The sequence below is a fragment of the Athene noctua genome, chromosome 19 (assembly GCF_965140245.1).
Source record: "Athene noctua chromosome 19, bAthNoc1.hap1.1, whole genome shotgun sequence".
Classification (NCBI taxonomy): Eukaryota; Metazoa; Chordata; class Aves; order Strigiformes; family Strigidae; genus Athene; species Athene noctua.
Window position 1 is genome coordinate 306,633 of NC_134055.1, and position 18,318 is coordinate 324,950.

The 18,318-nt window shown below is 47.3% G+C and overlaps 1 protein-coding gene across 2 annotated transcripts; it reads right to left on the reverse strand.

Moving 5' to 3' along the window:
- Positions 1-1,797: 1,797 nt before the first annotated feature.
- Positions 1,798-15,732, reverse strand: SLC13A5 (solute carrier family 13 member 5). Of its 2 annotated transcripts, XM_074922714.1 has the most exons (12): positions 15,298-15,731; positions 12,549-12,677; positions 11,596-11,732; positions 10,979-11,193; positions 9,157-9,328; positions 7,894-8,016; positions 7,151-7,363; positions 6,267-6,388; positions 5,888-6,006; positions 4,508-4,669; positions 3,179-3,316; positions 1,798-2,444 (listed from the first exon to the last, which is right to left on the reverse strand). In XM_074922714.1, the coding sequence occupies exons 1-12, from the start codon at positions 15,400-15,402 to the stop codon at positions 2,316-2,318; spliced, it is 1,764 nt and encodes a 587-aa protein (XP_074778815.1). In that variant the 5' UTR covers positions 15,403-15,731; the 3' UTR covers positions 1,798-2,315. The 2 variants fall into 2 exon arrangements, with proteins under 2 accessions (XP_074778815.1, XP_074778816.1); XM_074922715.1 differs by lacking the exon at positions 5,888-6,006 and having other exon boundaries at positions 2,312-2,444; positions 15,298-15,732.
- Positions 15,733-18,318: the final 2,586 nt, after the last annotated feature.

Consider the following 18,318-nt stretch of genomic DNA (forward strand, 5'->3'; position numbering starts at 1 on the left):
GGAGACATCCATCCCGGAGAGGAGACGGGGCTCGTGATGTTTTATTTGCCAGGCTCTAAATCTGCAACTCGCCCATTTGAACAAAATACAAATCAATCACAGGATGTCATACACGTGTCTCAGGAGGAAACATTTGCTATTAAGAGGACAGAGAGGTGACACGTCCGGTTGCCCACAGTTTTCTTTATTACCCCACGTGCCCCAGCGCTCCTGTCGATAATCAGCCCCTGGACCACTGACGAAAATGGCATTTGTTGTCCACTCGCACAGCACGGAGGGAAGCTGTTCCCTAGCTGAGACGAGGGTACTTCCTCCCCTTCAAGAAACTTTCAGAACGTTCCTCCCTGCAGATGGGACGGGGAAGTGTCTGTCCCACGGCTTTTAGCTGGAACCGGCTTCCGAGGATGAGGGAAGGAGGCAGGCGAGCTCGGTGTCCCCGCGCGGCCGGCGGTAAGGACCGGCAGCGTGAACCGTCCTGGCACCGCCACGTCCACCAGAAGGCAGGAAAAGTCCCACAGGTGCAAATCACCTCAAGTGGTGACTGCCGAGGCACAGAAGGTGCTTAACTGTTCCTGGTTTCAATTTCTTCAGAGAAACAGTGATAAACTCACGTGGTGACAAACGTCGGTGACTAAGCCACTTGCCGGCACTAGAGCCACCTCTCCCTCAGGCAGAGTCTGCAGTGGAACAGCTTCCCCACACGCTCCACCGGGGAGCACCCGGGAAAGGCCAGTGGAGAAGCACAGGAGAGAAAGGCACAGACATCAAACCATTCTTGAAGTAGTTTTCTGCTCAGAAAAGCACCTGGTCATTTTGTGGATAAATACTTTCATCACTTTTAAAAACAAAAATATGAATATTTTCCCAGTTCTATAAAGAACATTCTCATTAGTAACAAAACTATTAAATATCCTACACACACACTACTACACTAGAGGGTAGAATCCTCTGGCCAGAATTCTCTGGCGCTGTAACTTCTACCTTGCACCCTTTACCATGAGGTGGGGAATCACCGTGGGTGCAGAATGTGACCCCTATGTCCTCACAACACCCTTGCCAGGTAGATAGGTACCATGCCACCTTCTTCAGGAAAGGAAGCTGAGGCAAGAAGAGATGAACTGACTTGTGTGAGGCTGCCCAGCAAGTCTGGCAGCAAAACTCGGGCCATGCCCCCAGATCCCTCCACTGTCACACACCCAACTCAAACTCCAGGGCTGAAGCACCCACCTGTCACTGGCCAAATACACCCAGTCCAACACCATCCTCCTGCAGACTACTTCTGCTTCAGAACTCACAGAAACAGGTGCTACAAAACTCTTCTCTCACAGGACCTGAACTCCAAAGTACCCATGACAACTCCCATTGCTGTCAGACAGCACAACCCCTGATGTCTGGGTCCCTGAATTTTTATAAGAGCTTCAGTCAGAGCCTTTCTCATGCCTTCTTTCCATTCCAAAATTCCGGAGTTAATTAACAAGGCGTATCGGGCTAACCCTGGACTATTCACATCAGGCATGAAGTCCTGTAGGTCACTGGTCATTTCCAGGCTGGCACTAACAAAGCACTGGTTGGCAGGTGAAACGGCATCCCGTGGCAGAGAGAGGGAAAGGCCCCTGGCCCTGCCACTGCCACAGTGCAGGCAACGCAAAGTCAGGCTTAACTCATCAGCTGAATCATGACCAGCATGGAACTGTGTTATCTCAACCCTCAATAAGGGTGTCTAGATGGAGTGAGATTTGGGGGTGAGAACACAGCAATGGAAAACGTGTTGGATGTTGACTTGGAAGGATTCCACTGCACGATTAAGGCCCAACTGAAACACAACGTGCTGTACCCCTTCCTTCGCTGGACAAGTGACAGCAGGGATTTCTCCACACTGCTGCTGAGTTGTGGCTGTAAGTAACGTTAATGAGTTTTCAGCCGCTGCTCGGGTGCAGTGCTCAATGCCCATGATTTACAAGTACAAACCAGTGATACAATAGTTCAAACCATTTGATACAACAGCCCACCCTCTCTTTATTTAAAGTTCGATAAATTCTAAGTCGCGACCCCGATTGGAGGTACAATGGATCACCTGGTCACACTTATGATCCAGACAAATGATCCTTAGGGTTGTGTAATTAAAGAGCACATTTGGTTCCAGCACGACTGGAATAAATTTGAGTTGGTTCATGCCTGGCCTGACGTGTGACTCCCAGATGGCAGGAGACGCCTGGCGCTGGATCTGAAGTGGTGGTGACTCTGCACAGGGCTTCGGGCAACAGGCAGCAGTATTAAGGGCCCTTTCCTTGTTCAACACGTGAATTCTTCACTGCTCACTGGTTTGCTGTGCTGTTTGCCCAGGCTGGGAACGTGTCCAGCTCAAACATAGGTCTTCCCCACGTGTTGATGGCCAGTGTGACACAGAAGACTCCAATGATGTTCATCACTATTCCAGATCTAACCTGCGAGGACAAAAGTCCAAACCAACAACAATAACCAAACACCAGCACAGCGAAGGGCAGCGAGGCCTGTTTGTACACTCACAAGAAAGGAACGTGGTCAAATAAATCACAGAAATAGCCACTGTACCCACTGCCCTGTGGAAATACCAGGGAACACACCGTGCAAAGCCTTTGAACACTTTGGTATGTGACTAGTCCCGAAGCTTCAAGGCATGTACAAGTTGCTCATTAGTTAAAGAACAGCTCCCGCCCGCTTCAAGGCTGCAGTTAGAAAACCAATGATGTTTGGGTGTTTGGCACAGGACCGGGCGCTGCGTGGTCTGGCAGGCAATCAGAGGAGCAGAGCCTAGGGCAACTGATCGTTACCTTCTGCTTTCAGCTGCGGGGGAAACAAGGCTTCGGCTGCACTCGCCAAAGCCCCAGAAGACTGGAAAGCACTGACCACATTTTAACCCTTCAGTCATTAAGAGATTTACGACTCCTCAGTTTGTAAGTCCAATCGGGCTGGGCTGCATGTCTGCCCATGCCTGTGGAATGGGACTGCTGCTCCAGGGATCAAACCTTCCCTGCAGCACTAACACCGCACGAGCGAGGGGCATGAGGTGGTAGTGACAGCCCGTAAGAGCTTCTGGGTACTTTGGAAACACTCAGCTAAGAAAAGTAAATTCTCACCACATTTCAGGATAAAGGCAATGGAGAGCTTCAGATAAGAGACCAGGAAAGGATCATCTTACCATATCCAAAACACGGATGTGGCCATAGGAGAACACGATCGCGTTCGGCGGTGTTGCAACAGGTAACATGAAGGCAAAAGAAGCGCTGAGAGTGCCGGGCAGCATAACATACAAGGGGTGGATCCTGACAGATGCAGCCTGTGATGAAACGGAGAGAAGGTGGCACTGCAGGTGTGCCAAAAAAGAAGCATAAAGGACGTTTCCCAGTCCACTGGGGCACACGGGCTCCTCTCGTTTCCTGGTATTATTGCACCAGAGCAGTTCACAAGCATTTCATTCTGAAATCCACACATGCTTAAAGCTGACTTTGCCTCCTTTCCTTTCCCACAAAACTTAAAACCAATGTTGATTCCTTCTTGTTGTTTGCTTTACTCTATGGTATAATTTGGAGTTCTGGTCAAATTTATCCAACTATCTTTTCTTTGACCTCAGACCACACTTCTGCCAGGATAACACAGGGATGGGATTATAATGACTAGGTATGTGGAGTAACACTGTTAGACGTTACATAAACTCTGAGGCACTCAGAACTTCAGTGCCAATTTAAGTCACTAATAGCTCAGCACCCTTGATTGAGATAATTTTACTTCGATGAAATGATCTAGAATTTTCCAAATTAATGAACAAAGTAACCTGTTTTTGCCTTTTTGCTACAATTTCATTTCTGCTCAGCAAAGGCAGCAAAACTTACCAGGATGTCCTCCATACATTTTTTAATTGTTCTGGCTTCTGATGGAAAATTACACATTTCAAATAATCAGGACTACTACTTTCTGTATTCTAGCCTAAAACCATGAAGATGAAGGAACCTTTCAAAGGGATTAATGGATTTTGGTTTGGTTTGGGTTTTTTGGGTATTTTTCCAGTTCCGAGTTGGTGGTTCAGATACAAAGTGACCAGAAGCAACTGGTATTTGTTGATCTGTATTTGGAAAGTGCCCCGGTTCACTTTCTGCAGGGCCAGGGGACACACCTGGCAGGAGGCCTGAACTGGCTTCCCCTGCAGCGAGGGAGCCATGGGACAGGCGTCCTCAGCCAGCGCCTCCCCCCAGGAGGTGGGTTCTCCGGCGCTGGGGCATCGGGAGGGCGGATGGGAGAGCGTTCGCATTGCCCCTTCCCATCCACGTGTGACACTATAAACTTGGCAGCGAACACCACCTAAATCACTGTCCGTCGTGGCCCACTGTCAGGGGATGGTTTCATTGCTGCCTTTCAGATGAGCACTGGAGCAACGTTCAAGACAATAAACACAGTATTGCTCTGCCTCTGGAGACTGTTGGCTTAACTCTGCTCCCCAGCTGCCAGGACAGCGGGCCGGCAGGACCCTTACCATGGATGAGAAGACAGGGAGGAAGAGGGTGGCTGTGGCGACATTGCTGGTGCATTCGGTGAAGACTGCGATAATAAGTGAAAGTACCGTTGCAATGGCCCATGGTGGGATAGATCCTAGTGGAGTCATTTGATGACCCAGCCAAGCTGAGAGCCCAGAGTTCTGATAAGGAAAAAAAAGTGTTTTTCAGTGAGGCTGAGAACCCCTAGCTCGTGAAGAGGGAACTCATGTTATGTGTAACATTGCTGCCAAATAATGCTAAATGACTCCTGAACGATATAAACACCATCCGGGAAAGTACAACGATCTGTCACAAAACACAAAAACTAATACTGAGTCACACTTTCCTGATTTCTCCAGAACCCAAATACTTGCTTACAATTCAGTTACAAAATTATGGCATTTGCTAAACAGAGACAATTATTGCTGAGATGATTGCAAATACTTCCTGTACCACTCAGAAGTTTCTGGCACATTTCCCTAAGGTTCTGAAGATGCTGATGCCGTATGAATGCTCTGTTGTAGGAACATAGGCAGTGATTGACTCAAAGCAGCTTACAAAACCTGTGGCTTGATGGCTTCTAGTGCTCTGGAGCTTTAATGATGGATGTGTGATCTATGTAGACGAATGTAAGGCCCTAGAGCTTTAATTTGCCCCATGGTTTAAAACTACCTAGCCACAAAACTTAGATCTGAATGTGAATTTCTCAAAGCATGGCACTGTTGATAGCTAAGGCTTGTTTTGATTTAGATGCACCTTAGCAGTGATGAAGGAAACAATATGATTCACCTCAAGATTCTTTCCTGTTTGGGGAATTCAGCTGCCTTTTCTGTGAATTTCTGAACCTGGAATCAGACCATGAGCTTTGCCTGGCAACAGCCACTGGCAAGAAGCTCAAGAAACCCCAGTGTACACAATTTTGGAAGATAACTACCCACAATGATTTTCTCCCTGACCACTTCAGTAGTGGTTTGGTTTAAATCTGAAGATACATATCCTTTAAACAAACCTCAAATGGTTCTGAAAATCTTACAAGTGTTATCTATGCTTCTATTTTTCTAGCTAGGGCTGGGATGGGGATGATAACAGAAATAAGAAAGGCTGCTTTTCTGGTCTGTCCAGTCAGTGTAGATCCCAAACTATTCAGCAGCCTCTAAGAGGTAAGATAAATGGAAGAAACTTTGTCAGAGCCCACAAGATCCTGAAAAAGAGGCCCAAATATTCACCTCTCCTCCCAAGTTTTGCTAATTTGGATCTGCCTCCAGACCTGAACATCTCTACTGGGTTTGGCTTTGGGTGCATGCCCAGTAATACAGGACTAGATAACAAACCAGGGAAGTTCGCCTTTGAGTCAGAGAAAAACAGATGTCAGGACATACTGCACTTGCATCAGCCAAAGCAAAACCTCCTCCCAGCAGCAGCACAATGCTCCAGGGCATCTTCCTCTGAACCACATTCCAGTCTAGCAGCGGGGCTGATAAAAATGGCTTTTTTATATCTGAAGTGAGAAATGAAAAGCAGAACATGTTTTAGGAGAGGGAAGACATTTTGTCTCCTGTTCTATAAGATACTAAGGAAAGACCCAACAGGCAGATGCACGTTACTGAGGAACCTGCACAGGGAAAGGGTAATGCCCAGCCCTGCCCAGGAGTTGAGGGAGGTGAGCTACCCTGGAGAACTGCATGCAAATCCAGGATATGTTTCTGCCGTGTTAGCTGGAGCTGGCTGTTTCAGTGTTACAATTCCTCTCTTAAGTACCTTCTTCAGTCTGTTCAGGGTCAGACATGCTTGGATTCCAGCCTATGAATTTGGGTTTATTAGCCGGAAGGATAAACAGTAGCAGGGCAATAAACACAGCAGGAGCAGAATCGGTGATATACCTAAAGAAGAAAAGAGGATATAGCTCAGACAACTTTCTCCCAGAAGATGGCTGCCTTCCAGCACTGCAGTCACTGCTCTTTGTCATCCTGTTTGGGGATTGTTCATTAGCAGAACGGGTCATTAGTTCATGACTGAGGTCTCTCAGACCTGCCACAACACAGACACCGTAATAAAAGAAACTAGCTACAATACACATTAATAACCCGAGTGACAGATGACAAGGGCTCCCGGGAGCAGCGTTCCTTCTCTGTGGTGAAGCCAAGATTCAACAGCTGTATCTCAAAGAAAGACCTGTAAAGAAATGGCCTGAATGAGAATCCCATCACGCATTTTATGTTCTTAACGTGCCACAGACATCATGCAAAGAGCCACTCAAAGCACCAAATCAATTTCCCAGGGAGTTCTATGCTATTGTTCAGAGGTGGCATTGCCAAATACTCAAATGACAGCACAACTGATTGCAGCTCATACAAACAAAACACTAACGTGTACGTCAGTGTGACTGAGACCAGCATTACAGCATTTTCTCTTCATTTAGAAGGTTCAGCTTGCTCCAGTCTCCAGCCTCCACTGCGGTACAGACGGTCAGAAAACAAGTCAGTTGGTGCTTTCACACACAGGCGATAGGATCAAGCCCAGCAAACACATGAATTCAGATAAGGCTGGAATGAATGACCCCACATTCAAAATGGAATGGAAGAACAAGGAAATCTGATTCACAGCCAAGAGGGTACAGGGTGAAAAAAACCCTAAAAACTTACTTTTCTCCTTCTGGGAAGAGCCTGGCGGCCCAGCCTTTTACAAAGCCTGGGTGTCTGGAAAACCACAAAAGAACCAGCAAAACAAACATTAGGAGGACATTGAATTCAGCATAAGAGATAGGGCCTAATTTCTTCATTTCTGCCTTCAGCACGTTGTACGCAGCTTTTTCTTTAGCAGTTCTCTCTGTCCCACAGCCCCAGCTTTTTTTAAAGCTTTAAGAAAAAGGGAGAAGAAAATGCGGTAAGTATTAACATACTAGAAGGATTTAACATGCTTGCCACTCTGAAGCTGTCACTCCTGGGGACAGACACAGACTACAGCAGAGGCCAGGAACAAAGAAATGACAACAGTGTCAACGTATTTCATGGGGACATGCCAGTTCTCACAGAAGAATGGGGTCTATGAATGGTTGTAAGTCTCTGTCCAATTTGGAGCAACCTGGGATGAAAAACTCCAGTTTGAATCAGGGATAGCAAAACAGATATGCCTGCTCTCCTAGGGTTGAAATTCACAGGTATGAAATTGAAAAATAAAAAGGCAATTCTGCCTGAACAGTAAGAATGTATAAAGCTTTTGCCTTAGTGCAATTTGCACGAACACAGAAGGTTTCCAGGCCTCAAAAGTTGCTGTGAAATGGAACAAAATTACTAACTTGACAATGCATTTGTTTTATCCAGATTTCTCATAAGCTGATCTGCAGCAGCTCAGGGGTTTACACAATATCATGTAGTTAAATACTCACTTGAGTCCCATGAAGGAGCACTGCAACCAAAGCCAAGCTAGTACCAACATCAGAATCATGTTTGGGAATGCAAACCCAAACCAGGAAGCAAAATTCACTATATCATTATTGTTGGGGTATAACCTGAAAAGAAAAATGCTTTCTGTATGAATGTCCAAACCTTTCGTAACCTACTCTCCCTTTAATATGTGCTAGTGACAATTACACATGTAAACCTAGGAAAGTGATTACAAGTAATCACAGGCAACATCCCTAGCCTAACTGAAGTCAAGAGGAAGGCACCCAGGATTTCAGAGCAGAACTTAAACGATCCTCAGCTCCTGTGCTTTAATGCATATAGGAGCTCATGTTGAGATTTTAGGTCTCAGTCAGATGAGCGCTGCTGAGAGATCTCCCCCACATTCCAGGTGCCTCTCACTTCCAATATGCCCGCTCGTTTACCCCAATTTCTTCCTCCCCATTCATTCTAATAAGAGAGGAAGAATTGTCTTTCTTGAAATTAATAGCTGGCTGCACTTCTGCTCACTTCAGTAGAAGACAAAGTAGCTAGTTGGCTCAAAAGAATGAAGCCAGTGTTTTAAGAACAGCAATTTTTGTTCTTCCCTGTGTCCACTAATAATGACTGGAGGAAAAATACCAATAGCAAACTTCCAGCTGGGTGTTAACACCGATGGGCAGGGTGGCAGCTGAGGCTGAAGTACTCCCAACAGAAGGAAGCAATGTTGAGGGACTCTTGGGGAGTCTGTAAAATTTCCACTGTAGATAAAGTTGCATTTAAATCAATTCCCAAACTCAGTTTAGCAAAGACAGTATTTTGTGGATAACTTGTTTCCTTTACAACAGTATCTGTACAGTTCCCACAGCCACAGCAAGGAGGAATATTACAAGGCAAGGCTAAGCTATTTTTAGCTCTCTTCTGTGTGCTTATGAGTTAATCAGACATTCTTCTGATGCTCTTCACTGCAGTCCCTCTGCTGAAAAAGAGGAGGCAGAAGAACCAGTGTCTCATGATCAACCAGCTGACTGCTGATTACCAGCAAGTATTTCCGAGTTTCTCAGGAGACCTATAATACCAGCACACAGCTGCCTAAAAAAGGCTGAAGCAGAAAAATGAGGCCCATCACTTCATACACACTCCTCACTCTCAGTTCATTAACTGGTTATTGCTTATAGTTTGCAACTGAAACTGTCACCTAAGACTAGTCAGCTGGTAACAGAAACAGTAAGGTGGTGTAAGTAAGAGAAACAGCAAGAATGACTTACTGATTCATCTGGCCTTTCAATACCATGTTTGGTCCCGTCCCAGTGAGCGTTGCAGTTCCTCCAATGCTGGCAGCATAGCACACACAAAGTGTCATTCCCTTACACACACGCTTCCTCATTTTCTTTTCCTCGGAAGATCTGGGGTCATCAGGGACTTGTCCATTGCTTATGACTAGACACAAAGAACATCACTTGTCTCAAGTAAGGGTAGGGAGGCGGAGAGTTCAGGACAGGGTCTGCAGGCACAGTGCTTCCTGTTTCTGTATGCCATGTATTTTAATTCAAAACACCCACAGATATGTCCCTAAATACTCTGGACTTGTGTTCATGAGGACCTGAAGAGAGAGGTTGTCAGTCTGGGTCTACATGATCCAAGGATGCTCTTGTCCATCTCGGTGCCACAATTTCTCAGCAGTAATTTCCCGTTTCACAGAGAGGTTTACCACCGGCCAGATACTGTAGTCACTGGAACTATTCCAATACCACAGCAAGAGCCCAACTGGCTCTAACAGCTGTGAATATGGGCAGAAAGGACCCCACCAAAAAAAAAAATTCTTGCCTGGCATAACTATTAAGATCAATACGTTATGTCAGTTTAATTCAACTGTGAAGTTTTGCTGCTGTGCCCACTGTTCTCTGAGGTTAACAGTCTAATATTGAAGTCTGACTGGACTAATGGAGCAGGACAATTAATTTATGGCAATTACAACCAACTCAACAATACCAAAGGGTATTTTTTGCACACATTTACTACCTTCACTACACGTTAAAATAAATTAGCCAGCAAAGCCAAGCAGAATCTTCTAAGTGGACAGAAAATGGGCAAAATTATTATTACTGGTCTTAGAGCAGAAGTATGGTTTTGGGATTCAAGAATCATCAACATTAAAAAGAGCATTTGCAAATACGAAAACTTATCTTTAATACAACTGTTCGTTGTCACTCTGTAACCAAGTGGCATCCTTGTGGGCTGCACATCTTACGTGAACAGGATGTCTGAGCTTTGCACAATCATAGGGCACTCTCCTTCACAAGAGAGGTACGGAATGAGGTGACAGAAAGCAGAGATCACGTATCTCAACTGTGTATCCAAACAAATAGCAGCAACATTGGGCACACCAAAACACCCTTCTGCTACACTGTGTCCCCGTGGACAGGTCAGCCAGCAGAGCAGTGAAATCAGAGGGACTGAGTCTGCGCGCATGGTTCAAAACAAGTGAAACCTACTGCAGAACCACAGCACTGACAGAAGGACCTCGTGGAGTCAAGCACGGGGATAAGGTCACACCTTAAAGTGTTCCACGGAGTGGTTTGTCTGCTGTGAGTCAAATGACACCAGCTCCTCTTTCAACGTAGCTTTTAAAGCATTCCTCTTTCTTCTCCCCACCTCCACATGCAGTCTGATCAATAAAGAGATATTTATTACCCCAGAACCAAAACAGGTTGCATTTGCACAAAATTTTTCAAACATTCCTACATGGCTTAGAAGCCGAATCCCCAATGATAATCTCAGGTTTTAGAAAGCGGGATGCTGGGGGTTTGGATGATATTTCCCACAGGATAGGCTTTTCACTTCCCTGAGCAGGCAGTTAAGTCTAGGGAAATGATGGGAGGATGATCCCAGCCTGAAGGAAAGAACCTAACAATCTGCATGGGATCTAGCACTAAGCATAACAAAGTGACAGCCACCAAAATTGGATGGCATTTTGTAAAATGACATGCATTTAGGGATTTTCAGTCAGGTTACCATCCCCTTTCTGTGGAAAAGAGAACTCGTGCAGCAGGTTCAGCAGAGCCGACACACTGCTGCATAGGCCCTCACCGTGCACTGAGGCGGGATCCGATGCATTCTTCTCCTCCAGCTCAATCACTGTGTTCGTTTGCCCCGTTGCTTGTTCCATCATGGTCACATCATACTCTGTGTTGTCCATTTGATCCAGGACAGCCTGGACAATGGGAACCATCATGGCAGTGGTGGCTGTGTTACTTATCCACATGGACAGGAAGGCAGTGACTATCATAAATCCCAGCATGAGGCTGAAAAGAGAGAAACAGGCAGAGGAGAGGAGAAAGGAGGACTAGGCTTCGTATTCACTGTGATTTAGAAAGCAGAGGCCAGACAGGGCTGCATGTAGCGTCCAGTAATACAAAGAAGGGCCACATTCCCTTCGAGGACAGCTCTGCCACCTCGCTGAAGGAATCCCAGAAAGCCACTTGGCTCCTTAGTCCGCACATGATTAAATCTGTCATCATTCTGTCCCCAGTGGCAAGCATCTAAGATTTAGCCAGATGCTGTTTTGGCTAGCCACCTCCGGAAACTCTGTGTAAGTGCAGGTACAGAGGTTCTTTAAGGTTCCCTTCTCTACTGACTGTTAAACGCCATCCCTAGGCCTCTGCTAAACTGACAGAGGCAAGGAAGAAGCAATGTAATACTCTTACAGTGCAGGCTTCACACCAAGAATCAGTAGGACCCTCAGCGCAATCCTTTTGTGAAGATTCCACTGTTCAACAGAAATTGCAACAATCAGCCCCCCAACGAAGAGCATGGTTGTGTCATTTAGGTACTGTAAGCACACCTGGAAAAGAGAGAAGGTAGGTCAGGGGCCCAAACTCAAGCCTCTTGAGAGCTTTGCTAGTACAGTTTGTCTTCATCCTCTCAGAGCGACTCACTGCACCAGGCCCCACTCCAGCACTGGCATGTCTCCAGCTGTCTCCAGTGTCCTGAACCCTCATCCCCTTCTAAGTGCTGCATTGTCTAGTGCAGGGGCAATTTGTGCATGATGAACCTTCTTTTTGGATCACCAGGAGTCAGTAAAATACAAAATGGCAGCAGGTTCCTAAAACATTGTTAGGGGCTCAAAGTATTGTGTAGGTCTTAGAAACGCTGAGCTCCAAAACGGGTTCCTCAGTACCTTTAGCAACCACACCTGCCCTTGCCAGCATGTGGGCCAGCAGTGAGCCTGGGCTGCAGTGCCCAGACATGGCCTCTCTCCCTTCCAACAGCCAGAGGGAGCCTGGGCGGGCACACGGGGTACTTGCTGTTGTCTACCCTGTCAGCAGTCTGTCCCCCGTGCTCTGGAATCTCCCAGAGGACACGTCGGCACTGCTCTCCCATGGGATGGGCTATGAACACACCAGCTGCTGGCACAGGTGGCATCCACACCCAGAAACAGCCCTTCCCCTCTGCCACCCCAAGCCCACACCCTCAACATTGTGGGCAAACGCGTACTGAGTTCAGCATCCTCCCCTGCAGGAACTCCGAGCACTGCTTAGCATGTTCCACAACAGCAGCGCAGGACGGAGCTCTCCTGTCAGACTTGTTTGCTAAACACCGACGGGGATCAGACCAATGGATATCCCTGCCTCAGATCTGGACTGAGCAAGTTTCTTACTGATTTAGAGCTCTGAACTCCAAGCAGAGGGAAAAATACAACAGGCATGAGGGAAGTAACAGCCAGTGGGATGACTTCAGTGCACCAGTACACCGCCATGATGATGATGATATAGGCACATCTGGCCTCCTGCAACATAATGGAAGACACGTTTAAGCATGGAAAAGTTTCTTAAAGACACATTGGTAGCTACACATTAGTAGCTCTTATAAGGGGCCCAAATGCTCTACTGTCTGTCGCTTAACAAGTTGTGCTGAAATAGGTAGCAGAGACATGAGGATTTAAACTTGTACTTTTAAAACTTGTTCTGAAGCCACTTGCATAAAAAGATCTTTTTGACCACCGTGTTTGTTCTAACGCACCCCCACAAAACATAGGGTGTGAGAAGGACAAACCTTCCACAAGTAGGTAAGTACACAGTTTGCAGCGTGCAATTACCTCTTGGCGGTTGGGGCAAACAGATTTCACATGTAGGAGCCAAGAATTTTTAATACTGTTTGTAGATTTGGGCATTTCTATTTTGAGTTAATTATTTTTAAATGGATGGCCAAATTTCCTAGTGCAGATGATTTGCTTGTCTGAAATTCACAAGTCACACCTGAGCCCAGAAACTATATGGCTGAACAAGTTAGAAGTTTGTAACTTTTGACTAAGCACATTAGAGATATTTAATTACTTTCCCAGATCATACTGTGCTTACCTACTAAGGGAATTCCCTAGACTATAAATGTTGTAACCTGTCTTTTTATACTGTTGATCAAGCATTTTTGTACCCTAGCCTTCCTTGGTTCATACTTTCAAAACTGTTAGGAGAAGCAAGCATTCATTAGCCAACAGTAAACAGTGGTTTAAAGCTTAAGTCAGTGTTCTGTAGTTCAGAATTTGCTCACATTTAGAGTATGTGTTTATAGGATTTTATTCTAATACAACAAAAGGGACTTTATTGCAAAAATAAATGGTGTTACAGTGACATTTAAAAATTGCTGTAAGGTGATATTTATAAATAGGGGTGTGTTTTCCTTCATTTTGTTGAGAAGCTTAAGAACCAGAAAACAGCCTTTGTAAATAATTTGATTTTTTTTTTTTTCTTCAGGTTTCCAGGAGATTACTTACAGCACAAGTTTTGAAAAAAATATTTCTTCAGAGACTGAAGGATATCAGACAGATCCTATTTAAGTCTCTTCCCTTAATAAATATGAGGTGAGCTCATGGTACAATTTATGCTGTACCACAGTAACTAAGTGCTAGAACTGACTGTGGTTAATCTGTTGCCAGTGTGAACGACAGATCAACAGTCCTGAGTGAATAAAATTCACAATACAGAAGAAACACTGGTTTTGTAGAGTAGAGAGTAAATAATTTATGTGAAGTTCAAAAATACAACCATGCTTGTAAATTAACTCCAACAACCACAGCCAGTTCAAACCACCAAAGATCTGGAATGAAATCTGTATCTGTATCTCTGCCTATATCTGTCTGTGGTTTATGGGAACTGTCACAGAATGTTTCTTTGGTGTCTCCATGCAGTTGGCAAGAAACACAGTGATCCACCTCACTGAGAGCTGAAAAAGCAGTTACTGACAGGAATGTTACTCTCCCATTGTGAAATATGGTGATTTCCCAGATTAGACTGATGACACAATATTCCTAAAAATACCGGTAAACTGAAGATGTACTTATTTTTTTAGGGAAATTACTTTTCCCAGTATTGATCAAAGTAGTGCCAGTTAGGAATTCCTCTTTCTCCAGCATTCAACTGAAAGACAGGGCTGGTGTTACTTGGACAGGTAAACCAGAAGGGCTGGCAATTTTGTGTATAAATATGCATGACATTTTCCTGTACTTTAAAACACACTGAGCAATACAGGCCACTCTGAAGAAAGACTGTTTTTTGTATTAGAATAGCCTCTAAAGCTCTAGTAGGCTAAAATACTGTAAGCTGAGCTTTCACATTTTGCCAGGAATGGCAGAAGACATTAAAGACCAAAGTCTCCACTGGGTTATTCCAACTTTATGCTGTTATAACTCCACTGACAGCAAAGGAGTTGTGCCACCACCATCACTGGAGTAAGATGGATGTGAATTCGAGGGTATTGCATTTGAAACCCTGTTAACTGTCACTGAGGAAGAATGTCACTGAGCAACACTCCTGAAGTATCTCAGAGCCTGCGCAGCAGAATAAGCTGGAAAGCCCTGGAGCCCCGTCTTTCAGTCCACTGCCGTCGTTACTAGATAATGCAAGCCACAATTCGAGATGTGCAGGCCAGTTATGAATGTCCTCATCCCTGGCCCAAAAAGAATGGCATTAGTCTGCAAGGCGGGCTGGGTCCGTAGCAGCCCCGGGTCCTGGCAGTGGCACAAGGTCAGGATGAGCAGCGATGGGCACAGAGCTGCTTCCGCCAGTCCGGCTGCGCAGCGGCAGCGCCCCGGGGCCGCCCGGGCGACACCTGCCCCACACCTGCCCCAGCCCGGGCCTGCAGACACGCTCGGGGTGGCGGGAAGGACCCGCCTCAGCCCGCCGTGGCACGGGCGCTGCCGTGGCGGGGGTCGGGCACCGCCTGCTCAGGCGGCTCGGGCGGTGTGGGCACGGCCCTGCGCCGGGCAGGCGAGCAGGACGGTGCCCGGCCGCCAGGGCGGGGGGCGGGCCGGGACCGGGGTTCCTGGGGAGCAGGGGATGGAGCTGGGGACGGGGGGCGCCTGGCGGGCAGCAGGGGACGGAGCTGGGGGACTCTTCCCCCCAGGCACTTACCCGCGTCGGCACAGCGACCGGCAGCGGCAGCAGCAGCAGCGGCGTGAGGAAGAGGATGGCGAAGGACCGGTACCTCAGGAGGGGCCGCAAGCACGCCGGGGCCATCTTCTGCGGGGATACACGCTCAGGGCGCCGGCAGGAGCAGCGCCCGCCGCTGCCGCCTTAAGTACGGGGCGGCGGGGCCGCGGCGGGAGGGACATGGCGGGGGGCGACACGACCCGCCCGCGCCCTGACGGGACACCGGGCCCGCCCGCGCCCTGACGGGGGCCGGCCTCTCCCGCCCTCAGGGCACCGGCCCCGCTCCTCCCGCCCTCAGGGCACCGGGCCCGCCGCTCCCGCCCTCAGGGCACCGGCCGCCGGTAGCGGTGCAGGCGCGGACCAGGAGCGAGCGAGCCGCCCGAGAGCCGCCGGTAGCTCATCCGCCAGCCCCGCGAGTCCCTCCGTCCCTCCCCACGCCCGGCAGTTGCCCTCACAAGTCCCAGCCCGCCGGCCCGCTCCATCACCGGGGCGTAGCACGCGTTTCCCGCCCCTTGCGTCCCCCTGCAGAGCCCCGTGAACGGGGAGAGCTGCCCGAGGGCTGCGCGTCCGCCTGCGGCTCCGCCTGGGACGGTTCCAAAGAGGCGCCGCGGAAAGCTGCGGCCCAGGGATCGCCCAGGCGCTGCGCGCTCGGGAGGGGCTGGCGGTGCCGGGGGTCATCGCCCGCTCGTCTGCACCGGGCGAGCAAGGGCTGAGCCCCTCCGGGAAGCAAAGAGTTAAAGCCACGGAGGGGGCTCCCCAAAACGAAGGTCTGCGCAGGCACGAGTGGCGGCGTTCGACTGCCCGCTATTTTGTGAGGGACCGTCTGTCTGCGATCCGGGTTAAAAATAACCCGGAAAGGTTAACTTGGAAGGCGATTTTTTGTGTTGCTCATTTCAGTGATTTGGTCTACAGTACAGAACCAGAAGTTATGGCGCTACTGAGAGGGTGGCAAGTGCTATCAAGATGGCGGAAAGGAACAACTGGAGGGACTGGAAACAAGACCGAAGACAAATAATTTGTTGATATTTTATGTTCTGCTTCTGGGATGTCAACAGTCACCTGAAATTGAAGGCAGCATAAAATCATATCTTGACAATTTGATCCTGCAGTCTCTTCGTACAGTCTTACCAAGCAGTTACTCACAGAAATAAAGAATTTCAGATTCCACAGCAAGCAATGAGGGAGCTCTGTCTACAGCTTGCGCTGTTTGTCCTCTGCTGACCAGAGGAACTTGAGTGACAGAAGTGCAAAACAAGACACTCCAATGTTACTGTTCTGTTTGTAAAAGCAGTGAATGTCCACTAAGGAAAATAGTAGCCAACCGGATCTGGACAGACTCCAAATCTTCGAACCTTTAGCAGCAGTCCCTCTGGGTAACCTACCAACACAGAGGAAACTTCACACCACTGCAAAGCCCAGCAGAAAGTGGGGAATCAGCCAAAACTCGCATTCCTGTGGCTAGTCTCCAATGAAAAAATGGTCCCTGGTCAACAAAGAAAAAGAACTACGGGCACCTAAATAAGAACATGCAAAGAGTTAACTCCAAAGAAGTACTAAGGTTCACTTTGATAGACCAGTGCAAATATGATCTGCTGTCTTGTTTAAATGAGATGCAGTGCAGAAAAGAGGAAATAAAGGGAAAGGCCATGAACATGTGTTTATACCTTGAGATGGACTAATCCTGTGAAAGGAGACTTCCTTGCTGTACCTGGGAATGAGATCAGGGACTCCTGTGGGCAATTCAGCGAGGCAGTCCATGCCTCAGTGTCCTCTTTTGTCAGATACAGAGAAGGGAAATAATAGTTCCTTATTGTGCAGAATTACTTCAAACTTGCCTTCAGTGTGCCATGCAAAGTGCATTCTATGATACGGAAAAAAACAAACAATGGATTTGCAGAAAAGAACAAGCATCTGAATAACAGGAAATCAGACTGAAAGACAGTGGAGTACCCTCTTCTGCTGTTCATATAGCTACTATCAAGCAGAAGGGTGTGTCTTTGGAAGGAGAAGGGGAGAAAGACCATGTTCCCTCGGGTTCTTAGGAACAGCTGACTTGGGACAGGGATGAGAAGACAGTGCAGGTCTCCCAAGAGACTGTAGAGCAGAGAGGAAGGAAAACAGAGCAGTGTCAATGAGGACCAGTGACCCTTAGAGATAGATATCCACTTCCTCTCTCTGCCGTGGAGCTGTCTGGTCAATACCAGCTGAATGAAAGAGGGAGATCTAGGAACAACACTGACACTGGATTTGAAAGAAAGCATGTCTAAGTCTTTATCGGAGCATGTTTTTATCTGAGACCCAGGACCCAAACCAAGCAACTGGAATCTTTTCATGAATCAAGACCAGCATTGATAAACTGAGTTCAGAAACCTAAATTTAAAGGCATTCCCAGCACTTTGACTAAAGCAAAAGTTGGAAAAAATCTTAAGTGTGACCATGGAAATGAGCAATTTTAATTTCTTTTATTTTTTTACAAAAGTAGGGTCCTTTTCTAGAACTTTGCTTGAGGAGGAGAGCAGGTTGGTTTGTTGGAGTGAGTGTGAAATATTTGATCATGAAAAATGTCTGTGCTGACTGCTGAGAAGGAATCGATTTAGTGCCAACTGCAGTTCCTGTGGAATTCTGCTAGGAATTCAGCTAAAAACAAGCAAAGGAGCTGGTTGTTGCAGAGCAGCAAGGACAAAGTCCTGCGTGAAATGAGCCTGTAATCCTGAAAGGTAAATTCTGACCTTGTCACCCCCTTGCTCAGGCCATCCTGCCACTGCACACTTCCTATCTGAGATACCTCCACCACTATTCTATAAACCACTGGAGGTTTATATGTGTCAATTCATGCTCTGCTGTAAGAATCAGGAGGCCCAGAAGATGCCTGAATCCAGATGTTAGAACCACATATTGGTGTATCGTCGCAAACAGCAGCGACATGGGCAGGAAGAAGAACATGAGTGAGGGCGAGAGAGAAGACGCCAACGTTCAGATCAGGAGGTGGAGAAGCTGTGCAGT

What these genes read in the sequence shown, in the direction of transcription:
- SLC13A5 (XM_074922714.1), bottom strand. Translation starts at nt 15,402, where the DNA reads ATGGCCCCGGCGTGCTTGCGGCCCCTCCTGAGGTACCGGTCCTTCGCC. An exon ending in CGGTCGCTGTGCCGACGCGG is followed by an intron (nt 12,678 to 15,297) that starts GTAAGTGCCTGG and finishes ATTATGTTGCAG; the next exon opens with GAGGCCAGATGTGCCTATAT. An exon ending in GAGTTCAGAGCTCTAAATCA is followed by an intron (nt 11,733 to 12,548) that starts GTAAGAAACTTG and finishes TCTCTTTTCCAG; the next exon opens with GTGTGCTTACAGTACCTAAA.